At 45.0% G+C, this 23,154-nt stretch overlaps 1 protein-coding gene across 1 annotated transcript in view; it reads left to right on the plus strand.

Annotated features, from left to right (window-relative positions):
- The window catches only part of LOC145347562 (mucolipin-2-like), a 53,286-nt gene extending 40,117 nt beyond the window's left edge, over positions 1 to 13,169 (plus strand). The window contains exons 9-13 of the mRNA XM_080195096.1: positions 4,012 to 4,161; positions 5,240 to 5,341; positions 6,708 to 6,830; positions 8,459 to 8,665; positions 12,737 to 13,169. Of these exons, the coding sequence (XP_080051222.1) occupies positions 4,012 to 4,161; positions 5,240 to 5,341; positions 6,708 to 6,830; positions 8,459 to 8,665; positions 12,737 to 12,856 (702 nt within the window). The 3' untranslated portion in view covers positions 12,857 to 13,169. The remainder of the gene's footprint in view (positions 1 to 4,011; positions 4,162 to 5,239; positions 5,342 to 6,707; positions 6,831 to 8,458; positions 8,666 to 12,736) is intronic.
- Positions 13,170 to 23,154: the final 9,985 nt, after the last annotated feature.

A 23,154-nucleotide genomic window follows, 5' to 3' on the forward strand; every position in this document is an offset into this window, starting at 1 on the left:
GCAATTTCACCGGGAGATTTGGTAATGGTGAAAGTTCATCACCACCCTCCCTCCTGTGAATGGAGCCTTTAATGAGCTCAAAACACCTCAAATATTTGACGCGTTGTGTTGGAAACGCAGCACACCAGAAATTCCCACCAGTTTTAGTGACTTTAGGGGATGAATGTTGGCCGAGGCACTGGGGATAAAGCACTGATTATCTTCACAATCGGGGCCATGTGGTCTCTCCTGCCTCTTAGAGAAGGCCCATGGGGCATCAATTCGATGTCTCACCTTAAAGAAAACACTTCAAACAGAACTGAGAAAGCAGTAAGAAAGGTGTTGAGACGTGGGCGTCACGGGCTAGCATCTTATTATCCATCCCTAATTGCCCTTAAACCAAAAGAGAAAATGATGGAAAATCGCAGCAGGTCTGGCAGCGTCGGTAAGGAGAGAAAAGGGTCCAGATAACCCTTTGTTAAAGCTAAAAGGTACAGAAAGTGGGAGATACTTATACTGCAGGGGGAGGGAATGAAAGATAGCCACAGAAACCTGGGGAAAGGCTGCTAATGGCAGCCCACAGAGAGGGAAAGAGGGTGTGAACGGCCAAACAGCAGAGAGGCTGAAATCAGAGGGTAAACTGTGACAGATGAAGGTGTGGGGGGAGGGGGTTAGATGGGTAGGAGGGGAAAAAGATGGGGGAAAAAGGAAACAAAGGGGGAGAAAAGGGGGGAAAAGGGGATTAAAGGGGGAAACAAGTGGGGGGGAAAGAAAAATAAAGAAACTCCATAAAGAAATAAAAGGTAGAGAACAATTAAAAATTAAATAAAATGAAAACAAAGTGGTTGAACTGGGGTAGAGTGAATTGCCCTGAAACTGAGTGGCTTTCTCAGTTATTTCAGGGGACAGTTACCAGTCAGTCACGTTGCTGTGGCTCTGAGCAATGTGACACTAGCTTTCAATTCATTAATTAAATTTAAGTTCCACTTATTGCCATGGTGGGATTTGAACCTGTGTCTCATAGAGGACTAACTCAGATCCTCGATTACTGAATGAGTGACCTTGCTGCTACACCACTTCCCTCGTCAAATCTGGGGTTCGAAATGATGACCCTGTGATTAGAAATCTCATTATGGGGTGACTGAGCTGTGTCACACTGCGGGACTAAAGGAACCTGTGGAGGCTTTCAATCAACAAATTAAAATATTTACACGATAGTTCATAAGTTCATAAGATGTAGGAGCAGAATTGGGCCATTCGGCCCATCGAGTGGCTGATATGCTCCTCATCCCCATTTTCCTGCCTTCTCCCCATAACCCTTCAAACCCATTACCAATTAAAAATCTGTCCAACTCCTCCTTAAATTTACTCACTGTCCCAGCATTCACTGCATTTTAATAAGAACATAGGAACTTGGAGCAGGACTAGGCCATCTGGCCCCTCGGGCCTGCTCCGCCACTCAATAAGATCATGGCAGATCTTTTCCTGGACTCAGCTCCACTTACCCGCCCGCTCACCATAACCCTTAATTCCTTTACTGTTCAAAAATTTATCTATCCTTGCCTTAAAAACATTCAGTGAGGTAGCCTCAACTGCTTCACTGGGCAGGGAATTCCACAGATTCACAACCCTTTGTGTGAAGAAGTTCCTCCTCAACTCAGTCCTAAATCTGCTCCCCCTTATTTTGAGGCCATGCCCCTTAGTTCTAGTTTCACCTGCCAGTGGAAACAACTTCCCTGCTTCTATCTTGTCTATTCCCTTCATAATCTTACATCTTTCTATAACATCTCCTCTCATTCTTCTGAATTTCAATGAGTATAGTCCTAATCTACTCAGTCTCTCCTCATAAAGCAACCGTCTCAACTCTGGAATCAGCCCAGTGAATCTCCTCTGCACCCCCTGCAGTGCCAGTATATCCTTTCTCAAGTAAGGAGACCAGAACTGTACACAGTACTCCAGGTGTGGCCTCACCAGCACCTTCTACAGCTGCAACATAACCTCGCTGTTTTTAAACTCCATCCCTCTAACAATGAAGGACAAAATTCTATTTCCCTTCTTAATTACCGGCTGCACCTGAAAACCAACTCCTTGAGATTCCTGCACAAGGACACCCAGGTCCCTCTGCACAGCAACATGCTGCAATTTTTTACCATTTAAATAATAATCCATTTTGCTGTTATTCCTACCAAAATGGATGACTTCACATCTACCAACATTGTACTCCATCTGCCAGACCCTCGCCCATTCAGAATATCTATATCCCTTTGCAGACTTTCGGCATCCTCTGCACACTTTGATCTGCCACTCATCTTAGTGTCATCTGTGAATTTTGACACACTACACTGGGTGCCCAATTCCAAATCATCTATGTAAATCGTAAACAATTGCGGTCCCAACACTGATCCCTGAGGCACACCACTAGTCACTGATCGCCAACCAGAAAAACACCCATTTACTCCCATCTTTGCTTTCTGTTAGTTAACCAATCCTCTATCCATACTAATACATTACCCATAACACCATGCACCTTTATCTTATGTAGCAGTCTTTGGTGCAGCACCTTGTCGAATATCTTCTGGAAATCCAGGTACACCACATCCACAGGTTCCCCTTTGTCCACTGCACACGTAATGTTCTCAATGTACCTTGGGGTAGCAAATTCCACAGATTCACAACCCTTTGGGAGAAGTAGTTTCTCCTCTAACTCTGTTTTAAATTTGCTGCCCCTTATCCTTAGACTATGACCTCTTGTCCTGGAATGTCCCACAAGAGGAACCATCCGCTCCAAGCCTACTTTATCTGCACCTTTTATCATCTTGTAAACCTCAATTTGATCTCCCCTCGTTCTTCTAAATTCCAGAGAGTATAGAGTTCAATCTCTCATACTAAGATAAGAACAACTGAGTATGGATGCTTGAATCTGAAACAAAAGCAGAAAATGCTGGAAAATCTCAGCAGGTCTGACAGCATCTGTAAGGAGAGAGAATGGAGCCAAGGATTTGAGTCTAAATGACTCCTGTTTTTGTGTAAGAGATGTTTAAACATTTGTTCAAAATTATTTTTCATCTGTGTTTATAACAATGACTTTAAGAACAATAACCTGGGTACTCCTTATGAATGATGGTTTGTCGAAGCTTTTCATTCTGCACTCATCAGGACAACATTGAGGGTGCCAAAATCAGTGAAAACAACAACTTTATACTGTGTAAGAAGTGAAAGTTGATTGGTTGACAATTGGACCGTGATTGATACAGGTGTTGCCACGGGGAATGCAACAGTTTACAGTGACTAATAGTTAACTGCCAAGCATTTTTTTGAAAATTGAAACCAGGCAACTCGACTCTGATTGGTCAACCTATTCCCCGGAGGACTAGATCAGCGAATGGCTATCACTTACTTTGTTTAAATAGGTTAAAATAAGCGATGGCCATTCGCTGGCTCTGCTGTGCAGTGAAATCATGGTTGACATGCCCCATTCCCTTTTATATTTTTGTCTGACAAGAAATCTGAACAATCGCAGTTTTAAAATTAATATTTGATCCACCATCAGTTGCCATTTGTGGAGGGGAGTTGGCTTTTTATGTTGCAAAGCTTTCAGAGGCATTCCTCAGGAACATTTGCAAACACCGTTTGAGAGCAAGCCACACTGGGACATTCTGATCAGGTTTATTTGATAATCATTCCTGTGAAACAACGGGTGATGGTTTATTTAATTTCTTATTTAGTTCACACACTGAACTAACTAAAACCCCCTACTCTTCTGGGGACCATATCCCTCCATTCCCATCCTATTTGTCCGGACGCCCCTTAAAAGTCACTGTCGTATCCGTTTTGACAAAGGGTCATCTGGACTTGATCTTTTCTCTCCTTACAGTCGCTTCCAGACCTGCTGAGATTTTCCAGCACCTCCTCTTTTGGTTATTTAGTATGTGATGGTTTGTTGTTCGGAGAATGCTTTATAAACATAAGATATCGTGGTGTGAATGAAAAAGGCTGAAGAGGACCGATGTTAACATTTGTCTTTTGTTGCAGAGATTTATCACTTTCTTCCTGAAGAGGTACAAAAAGAGGGTGTGTTTATCCGATCGCTTGGAGTTTTTGAATGGCTGGTTCATTCTCATCATTGCCAGTGACCTGATGACAATCGCTGGCTCGATTATGAAAATAGCAATAACAGCAAAGGTATGAAGGGAATAATGTCAGCCTTCATACAGTTCCCCTGTCCAATCATTCCTGAGACTGACTCCCACTTCAGAACAAAGAAAATTACAGCACAGGAACAGGCCCTTCGGCCCTCCAAGCCTGCACTGACCATGCTCCCCAGTTGAACTAAAACCCCCTACCCTTCCGGGGACCATATCCCTCTATTCCCAACATGGATTTCTCCAGACACCCCTTAAAAGTCACTATTGTAACTGCTTCCACTCCCTCCCCCAGCAGTGAGTTCTAGGGACCCACCACCCTCTGTGTAAAAAACCTGCCTTGTTCATCTCCTTTAAACCTTGCCCCTCGCCTCTTAAACCTGTGCCCCCGAGTAATTGATTCTTCCACCCTGGAAAAAAGCTTCAGACTATACACTCCATCCATGCCTCTCATAATCTTGTAGACTTCTATCAGGTCTCCTCTCCGTCGCTCCAGTGAGAACAACCCAAGTTTCTCCAACCTCTCCTCACAGCTAATGCCCTCCATACCAGGCAACATCCTGGTAAAATAATTTTACCTCACACACTCGCCTCACGCACTCGCCTCACACACTCACCTCACACACTCGCCTCATTCCTCAGCTGAACTGAGGCTCCAGCACTGATCTATGTGGCGCACCCCTTCCTACATTTTGCAAATCAGACAATGACCCGTTGATGCCTATTCTCTGTTTCCTTTGTCCGGCCAGTGTTCTCTCAGTGTCAGTTTGTTAGTTCCTACACCGTGAGCTTTCATTTTCTGCAAAAACCTTTGATGCAGCGTCTGATTAAATTCTGTAGAGTGCAGTAAGTTTACCCTGAGCTGTAACCTACAGCATCACTTCACACCATTCTTTACACCAGGAAATAAAACCCATGTTTTGCTCATGTTTTTGATTGTTTTGTTCTATTATAATTAACAATAATATCTCTTATAATTAATAATCTCTTCAAATGAATGAGTAATACTGTTAATTCTTTGTTAAGCTCAAGCCCTGGCTTATCCTTGCTCTTGTACCCAGTTCAGTTTCTTATCCTTTGAAGGTGGGTAACGAGTGATCCTTTGCTTGTGATTTCAGAATCTCACCACCTACGATGTCTGCAGCATTTTTCTGGGCACCTCCACACTCTTTGCCTGGGTCGGAGTCATCAGATACCTGGGGTATTTCCAGACGTACAACGTAAGTATCACCGCAGGGCAACAGGGGAAAGATTCCAATTGGGAAAATGTCCCTGGGACGCACTTGGAATTGAGTTGCCCCAGTTCGAATTTAAGTTCACCTTAAAATTAATTCACACCATTGGAAGAATGAGCTTTTCCGTCAGCTCAATACAGTTGGGCAGTTTAATAGAATGGAGCGGTTGCTTTTGGTCCATTAAAATGTTCTTCCTGATGTAATGAAACATAGAAACTTGGAGCAACAGTAGGCCATTCAGCCCTTCAAGCCTGCTCCGCCATCCACTTGGCTGATCAATGATCTCAATGCCGTATTCCCGCTTTCTCCCCATGCCTCTTGATTTCTTCAAATAATCATTTTACGGGATGTGGGCATCGCGGACTATATTTATAACCCATCCCTAATTACCCTCCTTGAACCGCTGCAGTCCCTGAAGTGTGGGTACATCCGCAGTGCGGTGAGCGAGAGAGTTCCAGGATTTTGACCCAGTGACAATGAAGGAATGGAAATGTATTTCCAATCAGGATGGTGAGTGGCTTGAATGGGAGCTTCCAGGTGGTGGCGTTTCCAGGTATCCGCTGCCCTTGTCCTTCTAGATGGCAGTGACTGTGGGTTTGGGAGGTGCTGCCTAAGGAACCTTGGTGAGTTCCTTCAGTGCATCTTGTAGATGGTGCATAGGGCTGCCACTGAGCATCAGTGATGGAGGGAGTGAATGTTTGTAGATGGGATGCCAATCAAGTGGACTGCTTTGTCCTGAATGGAGTCAAGCTTTAGAATTTTTGATAGTATAGAGGTGTGTCATGACATATAGACATGATGTGGAGATGCCGGCGTTGGACTGGGGTGGGCACAGTGAGGAGTCTCACAACACCAGGTTAGAGTCCAACAGGTTTATTTGGTAGCACGAGCTTTCGGAGCATTGCCCCTTGATCTTATTATGACTAATAAACAATTGGGAATCATTGATATAGATGTACACCAGTCAATTCCTTAATAATTTTAATGTTTTTATATACATGAAAAATGTCTAAAAAGTCTCTTCTTGTGTGTGTATGCTGCAGGTAACGAGTGTAACGTGAAACCTCTTTCCCAACAAATGCATTCAGTGGAATCCTTAAACGATAATCCGGGGGGTGTGGTGGGTTAGGATCCAATCCAGGGAATTGTGTCCTGAAGCCGGTGGGACAAGTTGTAGTAAACAGGAATGTGACTCATGGACAGAACTCACTCCCGTGTAAAATTCCCCAATTGTTTACGCTGTTTCAGCTGATGGAAAATCTCGGCAGTGTAACTGGCGGAACCTCAACCCTGCGTTTCCAGCTGGAACCAGAAGGAATCCTCAGTCTGTCGCTGTTCTACCTTTTCACAGGTGCTCATTTTAACAATGCGAGGAGCTTTTCCAAAAGTGTTACGCTTCTGTTGCTGTGCTGGTATGATCTACCTGGGCTACATGTTCTGTGGCTGGATCGTACTGGGGCCGTATCACTCAAAGGTGAGTCTCTAACCTGCCCTGCTATTATTCCCTCTCAGAGGCTGAGAGATTTGCTACTTATTTCCAGAATGACCTGCTTTCGTTTCCTCGTCACAGCGCATTGACGAAGCAACAGCTTGTTTTGCTACTGGACCACTTGCTCGAGGGGAGAGAATAGAGATGGTTCCTCCTCAAAGCAAAGAAGAGAGATTCAATCGAGGTGTTCAAAATCATGACTAAATACCTGTGATTACAGGGACGGGGCTAGGTGGGATTGTGGTCGGTGCAGACTCAATGGGCTGGAGGGCCTCCTTTTGCACTGTAGGGTTCCATGAAATAGGGAGAATGACTCACACAGGCAGTAGGTTCAATAGGGAGAGGACGCAGATTTGAGGTATCGGCGGAGAAGTTGGGTAAAATCTCTTTTTACATGGCCAGTTGTTGTGATCTGAAATGTGTTGCCTGAAAGGAGGGTGGCAGCAGATTCAAAAATCATCTTTGGAGGTTGAAGGGGAAATACTTGCAGGGTTGTGAGAAAGAGTGGGAGGAGTGTATTCCATAACCTCTTACAAAGACACATGTAATGGGCTGAATGGCCTCCTTCCATACTATTCCATTCTATTCAGTGTTATAGGAAGCGAGGGCTGGAGTCGAGAAGCAACTGGGCTAATGGACACATTAGGAAAAAATTATTTTCCGGTTTATGGAATCTCGCAGCTGTAGTGGGATTGAGAACAGATTCAGGGAAATTATTTATGAAGCTGTGGTCTGGTCTTGGGTCCAGGGCTGGTCACTGAACTTTGGAAAGGATGTCGGGGTCTTTGAGAGGGTGGCAAGGAGGTTTACCAGAATGGTTCCAGGAATGGTGGTGTTCCCATCCATCTGTTACCCTTGCCCTTCAGACAGGAGAGGTCACAGGTTTGGGAGTTACAGTGGATTGAGCCAGTTAGGGAGTTGCTGCAGTGCATCTTGTAGATTTTACACATTACTGCCACTGTGGATGGAGTGAATGTTGAAGGTGGTCGAAAGGGTGCCAATCGAGTTGGCTGCTCTGTCCTGGATGGTGCTGAGCTGCCTCACAGTGCCAGGGTCCCCGGTTCGATTCCCAGCTGTGCGGAGTCTGCATGTTCTCCCCTTGTCTGTGTGGGTTTCCTCCCACCGTCCAAAGATGTGTCACAAGTAGTCTTGCATTAACACTGCAATGAAGTTACTGTGAAAATCCCCCAGTCGCCACACTCTGCGCCCGTTTGGGTACACTGAGGGAGAATTTAGCATGGTCAGTGCACCTAACCACGATGCCTCTCAGGCTGTGGGAGGAAACCGGAGCACCCGGAGGAAACCCGCGCAGACACAGGGAGAACATGAAACTCCGCACGGACAGTAACCCAAGTCGGGAATCAAATCCAGGGTTCCTGGCGCTGTGAAGCAGCAGTGCTAACCACTGTGCCACTGTGTCATGGATTGGCTGTGCCTCTTAGTGTCCCAAGATGTGTAGGTTAGGTGGATTAGTGGGGTAAATACATGGGGTTGCAGGAAAAGGGTCTGGGTGGGATACTCTGAGAGATGGTACAGACTCGATGGGCCGAATTGTCTCCCTCTGCACTGTGGGGATTCTATAATTCTATTTGTTATATTCTTCATTCTTTCAGTTTGAAAAATTAAGTGCTGTTGCTGAATGTCTTTTCTCTCTGGTCAATGGCGATGACATGTTTGCAACATTTGCGGACCTACAAGAGAAAAATAACTTGCTCTGGCTCTTCAGCAGAATCTACCTGTACTCCTTCATCAGCCTCTTCATCTACATGGTTCTGAGTCTCTTTATTGCCCTGATTACTGACACTTATGAAACAATTAAGGTAAGCAAAATTTAAACTAAAAACAGATTAGCTGATGGTTTGTGACAATAGATTTTTGTGCAAGAGAATTTTATGGTTTTAACTTTTTTGAATGTCATGGGTACCAGTGGCAAAGCTATTATTTATTACCCATCTCAATTGGATCAGATCTAACCTTAACAACCAGCCCTTCCTCTTTGTCCCATGTTGGTTGAGAAGGTGGTGATGGACTGCTTTCTTTCACTGTTGCAAGCCATGTGGTGTAGGCAGGCCCACACTGATGTTATGGGGGGAGTTGCGGATTTTTTGCCCTCTAACGATGAAGGAATGGCAGCATGGTTTCAAGTCAAGATGGTGCATGAGCTGGAGAGGAACTTGCAGGAGGAGGTGTTCCCATCCATCTGTTACCCTTGCCCTTCAGACAGGAGAGGTCACAGGTTTAGGAGTTACTGTGGATTGAGCCAGTTAGGGAGTTGCTGCAGTGCATCTTGTAGATTTTACACATTACTGCCACTGTGGATGGAGTGAATGTTGAAGGTGGTCGATAAGGTGCCAATCGAGTTGGCTGCTCTGTCCTGGATGGTGCTGACCTTCTTAGGTGTTGTTGGAGCTGCACCCATCCAGGCCAGTGGGAAGTATTCTATCACACTCCTGTGCCTTGTAGATGGTGATTTAATTTGATTTCATTTATTATTTTCACATGTATTAACATTTGGTGAAAAGTATTGTTTCTTGTGCACTATACAGACAAAGTATACTGTTCATAGAGAATGAAAGGAGACAGGGCAGAATGTAGTGTTACAGTCATAGCTTGGGTGTGGAGAAAGATCAACTTAATGCAAGGTAGGTCCATTCAAAAGTCTGACAGCAGCAGGGAAGAAGCTGTTCTTGAGTCAGTTGGTACGTGACCTCAGACATTTGTATCTTCTTCCCGATGGAAGAAGGTGGAAGAGGGAATGTCGGGCTGTGTGGGGTCTTAATTATGCTGGCTGCTTTGCCAAGGCAGCGGGAAGTATAGACAGAGTCAATGGATGGGAGGCTGGTTTGCGTGATGGATTGGGCTACATTCAGGACCTTTTGTACTTCCTTGCGGTCTTGGTCAGAGCAGGAGCCCATACCAAGCTGTGATACAACCAGAAAGAATACATTCTATAAGAACATAAGAACATAAGAAATAGGAGCAGGAGTAGGCCAACTAGCCCTTCGAGCCTGCCTCGCCATTCAATAAGATCATGGCTGATCTGTCGTGGCTCAGTTCCACATTCCCGCCCTCTCCCCATAACCCTTAATCCCCTCTCTTATCAAAAACCCATCAACCCGCGTCTTAAAAATATTTAGCGAGGTAGCCTCCACCACTTCAACGGGCAGAGAATTCCAGAGATTCACCACCCTTTGAGTGAAGAAGTTCCTCCTCAACTCCGTTCTAAACCGCCCCCCCTTTATCTTGAGGCTGTGCCCCCTAGTCCTACTATCCTTTCTGAGCGGGAAGAGTCTCTTCACCTCTATCCTATCCATCCCATTCATCATCTTATACGTCTCAATGAGATCTCCCCTCATTCTTCTAAACTCTAACGAGTACAAGCCTAATTTATTCAGCTTCTCCTCATATACTGGTACATCTGTAAAAGTTGGTGAGAGTTGTGGCTGACATGCCAAATTTCCTTAGCCTCCTGAGAAAGTAGAGACATTGGTGGGCTTTCTTAACTAAAGCATTGATGTGGAGAGACTAGGACAGGTTGTGGGGGATCTGGACACCTAGAATCCTGAAGCCTTCGATCATTTTCACTTCATTCCCTTTGATGTAGACAGGGGCATGTCCTCCAGTACGCTTTGGAGGCTTTGGGGAGTCAGGAGGTGAGTTACTCTCCGCAGGATTCCCAGTCTGTGACTTGCTGTAACTTGGAGGTTGGGGAAGGAGAGAGGCTGGAACATGGAGGTGGGGGGTGGGTGGGGTGGTTGGAGGGATGTTGGTGGGTGGGTGGGTGGAGGGGAGTGTTAGTGAGTGTGGGTGAGGGGGTGGGTGGGGATGGATTGGGGGTGGGGGGGTGGGGTAGTGGGGAGCAGGGCTGCTCCAAATTGGTGTCAACGGGGACTCAGGAGAAATGATGTTGAATGAATATTGTGAGACCCCATTAACTTATCCCCCTTATAGTGAAACAACAGTAAACAGAGTCTCCGGATGTTCAAAAATCCCTTTCTAAAATTAGTATTGATTCCAATTCCACTGCCTGTCCTGGCAGCTCACTCCAGATCACAATGGTTTCCTATATCAGAAATTGTCCCTTTACGTTGCCCCTAGTTCTTTAACCAATCATTTGAAACCTGTGCTGTCTGCGTACTGCCCTCCCGAAACACCTTCATGAGAACATAAGAAATAGGAGCAGGAGTAGGCCATCTAGCCCTTCGAGCCTGCCCCACCATTCAATAAGATCATGGCTGATCTGAAGTGGATCAGTTCCACTTTCCCACTTTCTCCCCATAACCCTTAATTCCCCTGTCTATCAGAAACCTATCTACCCGTGACTTAAATATATTTAGCGAGGTAGCCTCCACTATTTCAACGGGCAGAGAATTCCAGAGATTCGCCACCCTTTGAGTGAAGAAGTTCCTCCTCAACTCTGATCTAAACTGGTTCCCCCTTATCTTGAGGCTGTGCCCTCTAGTCCTGCTATCCTTTCTAAGTGGGAAGAATCTCTCTACCTCTACCCTATTCATCCCCTTCATTATCTTATACGTCTCTATAAGATCCCCCCTCAACCTTCTAAACTCCAACGAGTACAGACCCAGTCTATTTAGTCTCTCTTCATAGTCCAACCCCTTTCTCTCCGGTATCAGCCTAGTGAACCTCCTCTGCACTCCCTCCAAGGCCAATATATCCTTCCGCAAGTGCGGTGACCAAAACTGCACACAGTACTCCAGCTGCGGCCTTACTAGTACCCTGTACAGTTGCAGCAAGACCTCCCTGCTTTTATATTCTATCCCCCTCGCTATAAAGGCCAGCATCCCATTCGCCTTCTTGATCACCTGCTGCACTTGCAGACTGGGTTTTCGCGACTCGTGCACAAGGACCCCGAGGTCCCTCTGCACTGTAGCATGCTGCAGCTTTTCACCTTTTAAATAATAATCCCTCCTACTATTATTTCTGCCAAAGTGGATAACTTCACACTTGCTAACATTGTACTCCATCTGTCAGGTCCTCGCCCACTCGCTCAGCCTATCCAGATCCCTCTGCAGACTTTCCACACCCTCCGCACAATTTGCTTTTCCACTCATCTTCGTGTCATCAGCAAATTTCGTCACCCTACACTCAGCCCCCTCCTCCAGATCATCTATATAAATGGTAAATAGCTGAGGCCCCAGCACCAATCCCTGTGGCACTCCACTAGTCACCAACCGCCAACCAGAATAGTACCCATTGATACCAACTCTCTGCTTCCGATTAGACAACCAATCCTCTATCCACGCTAACACCTTACCCCCAACTCTGTGCACCCTAACCTTCTGTAGCAACCTTTTGTGAGGCACCTTATCAAACGCCTTTTGGAAATCTAAAAACACCACATGCACCAGTTCCCCTCCGTCCACCGCACTAGTCACATCCTCATAGAATTCCAATAAATTCATCAGACACAACTTCCCCTTAACGAATCCGTGCTGCGTCTACTTGATCAAACCATTCTTTTCTAGATGCCTTGCTATTTCTTTGATGACGGTTTCTAGCATTTTTCCAACTACTGACGTTAAACTAACCGGCCTATAATTCCCTGCCTTTTGCCTGCTACCTTTTTTAAACAGCGGCGTAACATTAGCCGTTTTCCAATCTTCCGGCACTTCCCCGGAATCCAGCAAATTCATATTCACTCCAACAAGAAGTTGCATGGTTCTCCATTCATTTCCACCTTAACGTTTCTCTCGAAGAGGATCGATCCCAGTCTCTCCGATCTCTCTACATGAACTGGAAACCCTCACCCTGATTGTCGAGGGAATTTTCAGGAGTTCAGCCTCTGAGCGACTGTCACCGTTCTGGACAGGTTTTGTCCGTAAACGTTGATACAAAGATCTCACTGGCTGACGCTTGGCTTCATGTTTCAGGAATATCAGCGGAATGGATTTCCAAAGACAGACCTACGCAGCTTCATGGACACCAGACCTCAGCAGTTACACTTAATCCAGATGGGATTTGCAGACCGAACCATTCGTGAGGAAATCTAACCCTCGGACTTGAGCTTGTGGTTAATGAGAGGCAATAGACTCTGACACCAGAAACAATGCCTAACACTAGTGCTCGATTTTTGGGGTTCTGTTTGTCTTATTACAGCTAATTCCAAGATTACGTTCTCCAAGAAGTTTGATCCCAAGTGACAGTAGGGGGGTGGGAGGGATTGGGATAGTGGAGAGGGGAAGGAGAGGACTGTGTGAGTGGGTGGAGGTTTTGGGACTTCTCCTCACCATCTGCTCTGGAGGTCTGTGCCGTCACTGCCTAGATCCATTCTATAATTATAATAACAGTGGCACAGTGTTTATCACTGCTCCAGATCCAGGGACCCGGGTTCAATTCCCGGCTCGGGTCACTGCCTGTGTGGAGTCTGCACGTTCTCTCCATGTCTGCGTGGGTTTCCTCTGGGTGGCTCCGGTTTCCTCCCACAGTGCAAAGATGTGTAGGTTTGGTGGATCGGCTGTGCTAAATTCTCCCCGAACAGTCGCTGGAGTGTGGGGATTTTCACAGTAACTTCATTGCAGTGTTAATGTAAACCTACTTACGACACTAATAAATAAATAATTCTTATTGATAATAATTACCAATTAATTAATTGATGATAACACGGAGGAAATCTTGATGTGAAACAGAAAATGCAGGTCAGGCAGTATCTGGGGAGAGAGAAAGTGAGTTAATAGCTCACTGGCAGAGAGTCCGGAAGATTGTGGCCAATGTTGCAGACAGTCTCCAGCTTCCTGGGTGCTTCCAGCATTCCCTGTTTGTCTTTATAATCAGCAACCCTCCTCTGCCTGGGGCTGGCCAGGTCACCCTCACTACTTGCTTTCAGTTTCATTAACCTATTGCACTGATGAATGTTGAGCCATTTCCAATCTCCCTTGTGTGTGTGGTCCCACTGACAAGGGGCTCCATCCCTAATTTCCTTTGAAGTGATTGGTTTTCCAGGCTGTTTCTGAGGGCAAATTGCTGTGGGTCTGGAGCCATATGTAGGTCAGGATGGCACAGCGGTTAGCACTGCTGCCTCACAGCGCCAGGGACCGGGATTCAATTCCGGCTTTGGCTGGCTGTCTGTGTGGAGTTTGCACATTCCCTCCGTGTCTGCGTGGGTTTTCCTCCCGTTGCTCTGGTTTCCTCCCGCAGTCCAGATGTGTGAGGTTAGATGGATTAGCCATGGGAAATGTGGAGGATTACAGGGCTAGGGACAGGGAGAGAGCCTGGGTAAGACACTCTGTTACAGAGTCAATGCAGACTTAGAATCACAGAGTCATAAAATCCCTACAGTGCAGAAGGAGGCCATCGATTCTGCACTGACCACAATCCCAGCCAGGTCCTATCCCTGTAACCCCACATATTTACCCTGACACTAAGGAGCAATTTAGCATGGCTAATCAACCTAACATGTACATCTTTGTGCTACTAAATAAACCTGTTGGACTTTAACCTGGTGTTGTGAGACTTCTTACTGTGCCTATCCCAATCCGACACCAGCATCTTCACATCACCCTTGATGGGCTGAATGGCCTGTTCTGTACTGTAAAGATTCTATGATTCTATGAACTTTCCAAAGGGATAAATACTTGAAAGAGAGACAGTTGCATGGGGAAAGTGTAAGGGGAGTGGGACGAACTCTCTGAAAGAGGATGGAGCAAGGGGCCTCCCCCATGCTTTAAGACTCTATGCACTCGAGTCTCATCTCATTTTCCCCTTAGTTTTACTGTGCAACACTTTGTGTTATTAAGGATGGTCAAGACTAATTTTAGAATTCAAATCTAAGAACATAAGAACATAAGAAATAGGAGCAGGAGTAGGCCATCTAGCCCTTCGAGCCTGCCCCGCCATTCAATAAGATCATGGCTGATCTGAAGTGGATCAGTTCCACTTTCCCACTTTCTCCCCATAACCCTTAATTCCCTTGTCTGTCAAAAACCTATCTACCTGTGACTTAAATATACTTAGTGAGGTAGCCTCCACCACTTCAACGGGCAGAGAATTCCAAAGATTCACCACCCTTTGAGTGAAGAAGTTCCTCCTCAACTCCGTTCTAAACTGCACCTCCCCGCCCTTATCTTGAGGCTGTGCCCTCTAGTCCTGCTGTCCTTTCTGAGCAGGAAGAATCTCTCAACCTCTACTCTATCCATCACCTTCATTATCTTATACGTCTCTATAAGATCCCCCCTCATCCTCCTAAACTCCAACGAGTACAGACCCAGTCTAGTTAGTCTCTTCATAGTCCAACCCCTTTATCTCCGGTATCAGCCTAGTGAACCTCCTCTGCACTCCCTCCAAGGCCAAAATATCCTTGCGCAAGTGCGGCGACCAAAACTGCACACAGTACTCCAGCTACGGCCTCACCAGTGCCCTGTACAGTTGCAGCATCCCATTCACCTTCTTGATCACCTGCTGCACCTGCAGACTGATCAAATCTTTTGATCTACTCTGTACAAATGTGTTTAACCAAATCCTTGGATTTGCAGATTGTTTAGTTACAAAGTGAGGCTGTAGCATTATATTCCTCCCTCACTATTAACCTTTTACTAAAGTGTGTCACTATTGATGGATAATGTCTTTCCACAGACAAGGCAGTGTAGATGATGATGACAGGCTACTACTGTGAACTAAACATAAGAACATAAGAAATAGGAGCAGGAGTAGGCCATCTAGCCCTTCGAGCCTGCCCCGCCATTCTACTCCGTTCTAAACTGCCCCCCCGCCTTATCTTGAGGCTGTGCCCTCTAGTCCTGATTCCATTGATTCCAGTAGCTGTTTTGGAATGTCGCAGCTACAGGAATGATGAACCCATCATGGACAACCAGAACTATCATCCATTGGATAAAGATGATGACCCAAAGGCTCGCGCTGACTGAGTTAACATCACTCGAGCGAGAGGAAGAAAGCCATTGACAAGTGTTTTTGCTGTAAAGTTAAAGTTTATTTATTGGCCACAGGTAAGGCTTACATTAACACTGCAATGAAGTTACTGTGAAATTCCCCAGTGCCTGTTTGGATCAATGCACCTAACCCGCACGTCTTTCAGACTGTGGGAGGAAACTGGAGCACCCGGAGGAAACCCATGCAGACATGGGGAGAATGTGCAAACTCTGTACAGACAATAACCCAAGCCAGGAATCGAAGCTGGGTCCTTGGCGTTGTGAAGCAGCCGTGCTAACCAGTGTGCCGCCCTATTTTTAATGACTGGTCAGCAGAGGCTTTTATATTTTCCTGCGGGAAATCAGGTGTCTGCTGCAAAACTCCACCAGATGCCTGTCTGAATATACAGTCCCAACACCTAGCAATAACAGGAAAGGAATGGATTCGGCGTTTTGTTTGTTATGCATCGATGCAAAAGAAAATGTGAACGTCTGGAAGCTCAGGATTTCTCCACCGTCCTTTCATTTAGAATGTTCCATCGCATCAATGTAACCAAAGATTCGGTTTGAAGCCAGTCTGAATTGGTGATCACAAATAAGGCCATAATTGTTTTATTATCTCATCCATATAACGTAACCTTTTGAAATGAATTTTGATTTGATTTGATTTATTATTGTCATATGTATTTGCGTGCAATGAAAAGTATTGTTTCTTGCGCGCTATACAGACAGAGCAACACAACTTAGAGTCGTGCGCACAAAAGTACAGATTAGGACCAACTGCAGTGTAATTTGTTTAAGTTTGTTAACTTGGAGAAACTCTTCCATTAAAAAGCGTATGTGATATTTAAATTTCTTATCAGATTAAACCTATTCAGTTTAGATCATTCTCTGTCTTTTCCTTTCTCTGCTGATACCATGGGGTTTGCTTCCGTGGTGAAGACTTTTAAAAAGGGATTAAGATTCGTGTAGCTTTGATGGTCAAGAAGAAGAACCGTTTCAGAGGGGAAATAAACCCTTTGACTTTACATCACAACCGCAGTTACATTTCACAAGTATTTCATTTGCTTTACAGTGCTTTGTGTGTCCTGATGCTCTGAACGGCATTATATAAATGCACATTCTTTCCTTCCTGAGACAAGTCTGAAACCAATAATAGAAATTGCAATGTTTACCGTGACCTTCTGTTTTAGTAGATTTTTCAAAAAGATTATTTACTGGGATGTGCACATCACTGGTAACATCAACACTAATTTCCCAAGAATTAAACAAAATAAGTATTATTAACCCAATAGCTTACAAAGACTCGTACAATAAACTCAATTCTGCTTTTTTACTTCCCTTATCTAATAAAATCCTGCAGGTTCACTCACTTTTCCTGTAACCAACCCAAAAGGTATATGCCACAGCCTTCCAGAATTTACTTTAATTCTTCATAATATTCCACCTATTCCTCTGAGCTAAGATGCAATGGGGAGCCTTTCCAGGAGCTTTTCGCTACACAACATTCCACTGTTTACTGACCTCATGACTGTGGATGCCTCAGCAACTACCTTTGCACTAAGCTAATTGCTGGCTGCTTTTTGCCACAAGACTCTGTGAGGACCACTGTAGATTTCTGTCTCTAGCTTCAAATTAGGCAAATCGTCCAGTTGCTTTCCCTCACTAAATCCAAACTGAGATAGAGTGCTGCCCACCTTTCACACAGTAAATGGTGATGTCAGTACTTTCTCTGCTTGAAATGGGGGCCAAACTGAGCACTGTCGCCTTTTGCTCAATTCAGTGAGATGTAGTCTTTACAAGCCATTCCTTCTCCTTAGTCTCAAACTGAGCTGCCTGCTTTTATTAGCGAGCACAGATACATAAATCAAACAAAAGACCCCACATCCCATTTCCATGATAATGTGATGTGCTTTGGGATAATTCAAACAGAATGCAAACAAGTTATTTTACCTTCAACATAACTCTTTGGTCTGTAACCCATACAATAAGTTTGCGGATGACACCAAGATTAGTAGGGTGATTCAATTTGATTTGATTTATTAGTATACAGCAAAAAGTATTGTTTCTTGCGCACTATACAGAAAAAGCATACCGTTCATCAAGAAGGAAAGAGTGTAGAATGTAGTGTTACAGCCGTAGCTAGGGTGCAGAGAAAGATCAACTTAGTGCGAGGTGGGTCCATTCAAAAGTCTGACAGCAGTGTGGGGAAATGGCCATTTGGTAGCTATAAATTGACCATTTAAAGACTTCAGTTGGAGTAAGGGTGGCTTTCCCTCCCAAGGCCTGTCCACTCCAGGGGTAAGTTTTTCACTCGGAGGGTGGTGGGTGAGTAGAATCGGCTGCCGTCAGTGGTGGTGGAGGCAAATTCGATAGGGTCTTTTAAGAGACTTCAGGATGAGTACATGGGATTTAATAGGATTGAGGGTTATAGGTAGGCCTAGTAAGGAGGGATGTGATCAGTGCAACTTGTGGGCCGAAGGGCCTGTTTGTGCTGTAGTTTTTCTATGTTCTATAACCTCAAACGGACCATTGTCCACAGCAAACTACGCAGCCTTCAGGAGAACAGTGACCACGACACCACACAACCCTGCCACAGCAACCTCTGTAAGACATGCCAGATCATCGACATGGATGCCATCACCTCACGTGAGAATACCATCCACCAGGTACACGGCACATAAATCGCTGTGAGTGGGGTCAGCAAGAAACTGGAGGGGATTCCCTCGGCGTAATTACCTCCCTGCAATTTCATGCTCCCCTCTTCAGCCACTCTCCACCCCCTCGGCTCAGAACCCCCCTGGCACTGAGGGCGGGAGGGGGTGGGGGTGGGGGGGGGGGGGGGGGTGCCGGGGGGGGGGGGGGGGGGGGGTAGTGGGTGAAGCATAAAATTCCGGCAAAGGTTTTATTTTCTCTGGTCTTCTTTACAGCCCATTACATTTTTACAGAAGGGTGGTCCTGTTGCTATCGGTTACAGCCCTGGATGGTGTCAATAATATTAATAGCACAGGATTAAAATCTTTAGTAACTACAAACTTTTAATCTCCAATGATAAATTGTCAGTCACGAGATATAAAGACTTTTAAGGAGCTGTTTAATAACTCTCAGCAAAGATTTATCTCAGTGAGAAAGAATCTTTGACAGGATGCATGACTAAATAAGGAAGTTATGGGTAGTATCAGATTGAAAGGAACACTTTACAAATCTGCAGAGATTAACAGTAGGTCAGAGGCTTAAGCAGACTTTAAGAAGCAGCAAGGAGTGACTAAGAAGATAATAAAACTGGCAGAAATCAAAGTATTGAGAAAGCTAGTTTTGATAATATCAAAACAGATGATGCAAGTTTCTACACATAACTGAACAGGAAAAGAGTAACCGCGGTTCATTTTGGTCCACGGGAGAGTGAGTCTTGGGAACTGATGATGGAAAACAAAGAAGTAGAGGCAGAGTTGACGCAATATTAAAGCAGCAATTCTCCCGTCTCGCTCGCCGCCAGAATTGTAGTTACAATCTTCCTAAATTCCTTCAATACTTTCATAAGAACATAAGAACATAAGAAATAGGAGCAGGAGTAGGCCATCTAGCCCTTCGAGCCTGCCCCGCCATTCAATAAGATCATGGCTGATCTGTTGTGGCTCAGTTCCACTTTCCCGCCCTCTCCCCATAACCCTTAATTCCCCTCTCTTATCAAGAACCCATCAACCCGCTTCTTAAAAATATTTAGCGAGGCAGCCTCCACCACTTCAACGGGCAGAGAATTCCAGAGATTCACCACCCTTTGAGTGAAGAAGTTCCTCCTCAACTCCGTTCTAAACCGCCTCCCCTTTATCTTGAGGCTGTGCCCCCTAGTCCTACTGTCTTTTTTGAGCGGGAAGAGTCTCTCCACCTCTATCCTATCCATCCCATTCATCATCTTATACGTCTCAATGAGATCTCCCCTCATTCTTCTAAACTCTAACGAGTACAAGCCTAGTTTATTCAGCCTCTCCTCATAGCTCAATCCCCTCAACTCCGGTATCAGCCTAGTAAACCTCCTCTGCACTCCCTCCAGGGCCAAAATATCCTTGCGCAGGTGCGGCGCCCATTTCAAAACTACTACTTTCAGGGCCCCAGTAGGTTGGAAAGCAGCTAATATAACACCGCTATGCAGGAAAGGAAGGTGACAGAAAGCAGGAGACCATAGGCCATTTAGCCTAACACCGTGCTAGAATCCATTATGAAGGAAGTTATAGTAGGATACTTGGAAAATCATAATCTAATCAGACAGAGTTAACATGACGTAAATTTGTTTAAATAATTTATTAGGGTTTTTGATGAAGTAACATTCAAAATGGATAAAAGGGAACCTCTAGATGTGATGATTCAGATTTCCAAAGGTCTTTGATAAGATGCCACATCAAAGATCACTACACAAGAGAACAGGGAATAGGGGATGACATATTGGCATAGATAAATGGCTAGATAACATGAAGCAGAGAAAATGGGTCTTTCAGATAGGCAAGATATAACTAGCAGAGTGTCACAGGAATCTGTGCTAGGTCCTCAACTATCTACAATCTACATCAATCACTTGGATAACAGTACCAAATGTATGGTAGCTAAATTCACAGCTAGCACCAAGATAGTAAGCTGTCAAGACGAGTTACAGAGTCTGCAAAGGGACAGGATGAATGAGTGGGCAAACAAACCGGCAAATGTAGCATAATGTGGGAAGATTTGGCAGAAAGAATAGAAAAACAATATATTATTTAAATGGTGAGAGGTTGTAGAGCTCAGTGTTACAGAAGGATTTGGGGTCCTGATACATGAATCACATAAAGTTAGTCTGTAGGTACAAGTGATTAGGAAGGCAAGTGGAATGTTCTTTTTCACAAGAGGAACGAAGTATAATCCTAGAATCAAATCCCTACAGTTCAGAGGGAGGCCATTGGGCCCATCAAGCCTGCACTGACAACAATCCCTCCCAGGCCCGATCCCCGTAACACCACATTTTTACCCTTGCTAATCCAAAGGGACAATTTGGTGTGGCCAATCCACCTAACCCGCATATCTTTGGAATATGGAAAGAAACCAATGCAGACACGATGAGAATGTAAAAATTCCACACCATCACCCAAACCAGGAATCAAACTTGGGTTCCTGGCACTGTGAGGCAGCAGTGCTAACCACTGTGCCACTGTGCTGCTCCATTAAGGATATTGTACTACAGCTCTACAGGGCTTTGGTAAGACCACATCCGGGGTATCCTGGGGCTGCAGCTGTATAAGGTGCTGGTGAGGCCACACCTAGAGTACTATGTACAGTTTTAGTCTCCTTACTTGATCCTGCACTGACTAGTGGTGTACTGCAGGGATCTGTTTTGGGGCCACTGCGGTTTGTCATTTTTATAAATGACCTAGATGAGGGTGTAGAAGGATAGATTAGTAAATTTGCGGACGACACTAACATTGGAGGAGCTGTAGACAGTGAGGATGGATATTACAGTTTGCAGAGGGACATAGAGCTGAGCTGAGAGGTGGCAAATGGAGTTTAATGTGGAAGAGTGTGAGGTGATTCACTTTGGAAAGAGTAACAGGAGTACAGAATATAGGGCTAATGGAAGGACTCTTGGTAGTGTCGACGAGCAGAGGGATCTCAGGGTACATGTGCATAGATCCCTGAAAGTTGGCACTCAGGTTGATAAAGTTGTTAAGGAGGCGTACGGTGTTAGCCTTTATTGGTAGAGGGATTGAATTTCAGAGCCGTGAGATCATGTTGCAACTGTACAAAACTCTGGTGCGGCCGCACTTGGAGTATTGCGTACAGTTCTGGTTGCCACATTATAAGAAAGATGTGGAAGCATTGGAAAGGGTGCAGAGGAGGTTTACCAGGATGTTGCCTGGTATGGTGGGAAGGTCTTATGAGGAAAGGCTGAGGGACTTGAGGTTGTTTTCATTAGAGAGAAGAAGGTTAAGAGGTGACCTAATCGAGGCATACAAAATGATCAGAGGATTAGATAGGGTGGACAGTGAGAGCCTTTATCCTCGGATGGTGATGGCTAACACAAGTGGACATAGCTTTAAATTGAAGGGTGATAATTATAGGTCGGATGTCAGAGGTAAGTTCTTTACTCAGAGGGTAGTAAGGGCGTGGAATGCCCTGTCTGCAGCAGTTGTGGACTCGCCAACTTTAAGGGCGTTCAAATGGTCAGTGGATAGGCATATGGATAACATTGGAATAGTTTAGGTTAGAGGGTCATTAAATTCGTTCCACTGGTCGGCGCAACATCGAGGGCCGAAGGGCCTGTACTGCGCTGTAATGTTCTATGTTCAATGTATATTGGCACTGGAGGGGGTGCAGAGGAGATTCACTAGGTTGATTCCGGAGTTAAAAGGGTTGGCTTATGAGGAGAGACTGAGTAGACTGGGGCTTTACTCACTGGAATTCACAAGAATGAAGGGAGATCTTATAGAAACATATAAGATTATGAAGGGAATGGATAAGATAGAAGCTGGGAAGTTGTTTCCACTGGCGGGTGAAACTAGAAGTAAGGGGCATGACCTCAAAATAAGCAGATTTAGGGCTGAGTTTCGGAGGAACTTCTTCACACAAAGGGTTGTGAATCTGTGGAATTCCCTGCCCAGTGAAGCAGTTGAGGCTACCTCATTAAATGTTTTTCAGGCAAGGATAGATAAATTTTTAAACAGTAAAAGAATTAAGGATTATGGTCAGTGGACCGGCAAGTGGAGCTGAGTCCACGAGAAGATCAACCATGATCTTATTGAATGGTGGAGCAGGCTCGAGGGGCCAGATGGCCTACTCCTGCTCCTAGTTCTTATGTTCTAATGACTCTTATGTATTACGTGTGAATTTAATTTCCTTATTCGAAAATAATTGATATTAGAAGCAGTTGAGAAACAGTTCAAGGCTCAGTCCTGTGATTAAGGTTTTATTTTGTGAAGAAAGATTGAACAGATAAGCCTGCTAATTACTGGAACTGAGAAGAATTAAAAATGATCTTACTGAAAGGTACAAGCTCCTGAGAGAGCTGGTAAATGCCAGGAAATTGTTTCCTCTTAAGGGGAAACTGGAAATCAGTGACCTGTTTTAAGAATAAAGATAGAGATGGGGGGAATTTTTTTCTCTCAGAAGGACATTAGAGTTTGGAATTCTCTCCCACAGCAGGTAGTGGGGGCTAGGTCATTGAATTTGTTCAAACGTAGAAGATAGGAGCAGGAGGAGGCCACTCAGCCCTTTGAGTTCGCTCTGCCACTCATCACAATCATGGCTGATAGTCCAACTCAATACCCTGATCCTGCTTACTCACCATAACCTCTGGTCCCATTCCCTCAAGTGCTACACCCAGCCACCTCTTGAATGCATCTTGGCATCAACTACTTCCTGTGGTAATGAATTCCACAGGCTCACCACTCTTTGGGTGAAGAAAT

This window comes from Carcharhinus amblyrhynchos, chromosome 9 (assembly GCF_965287045.1).
Source record: "Carcharhinus amblyrhynchos chromosome 9, sCarAmb.v2.hapA, whole genome shotgun sequence".
Classification (NCBI taxonomy): domain Eukaryota; kingdom Metazoa; phylum Chordata; class Chondrichthyes; order Carcharhiniformes; family Carcharhinidae; genus Carcharhinus; species Carcharhinus amblyrhynchos.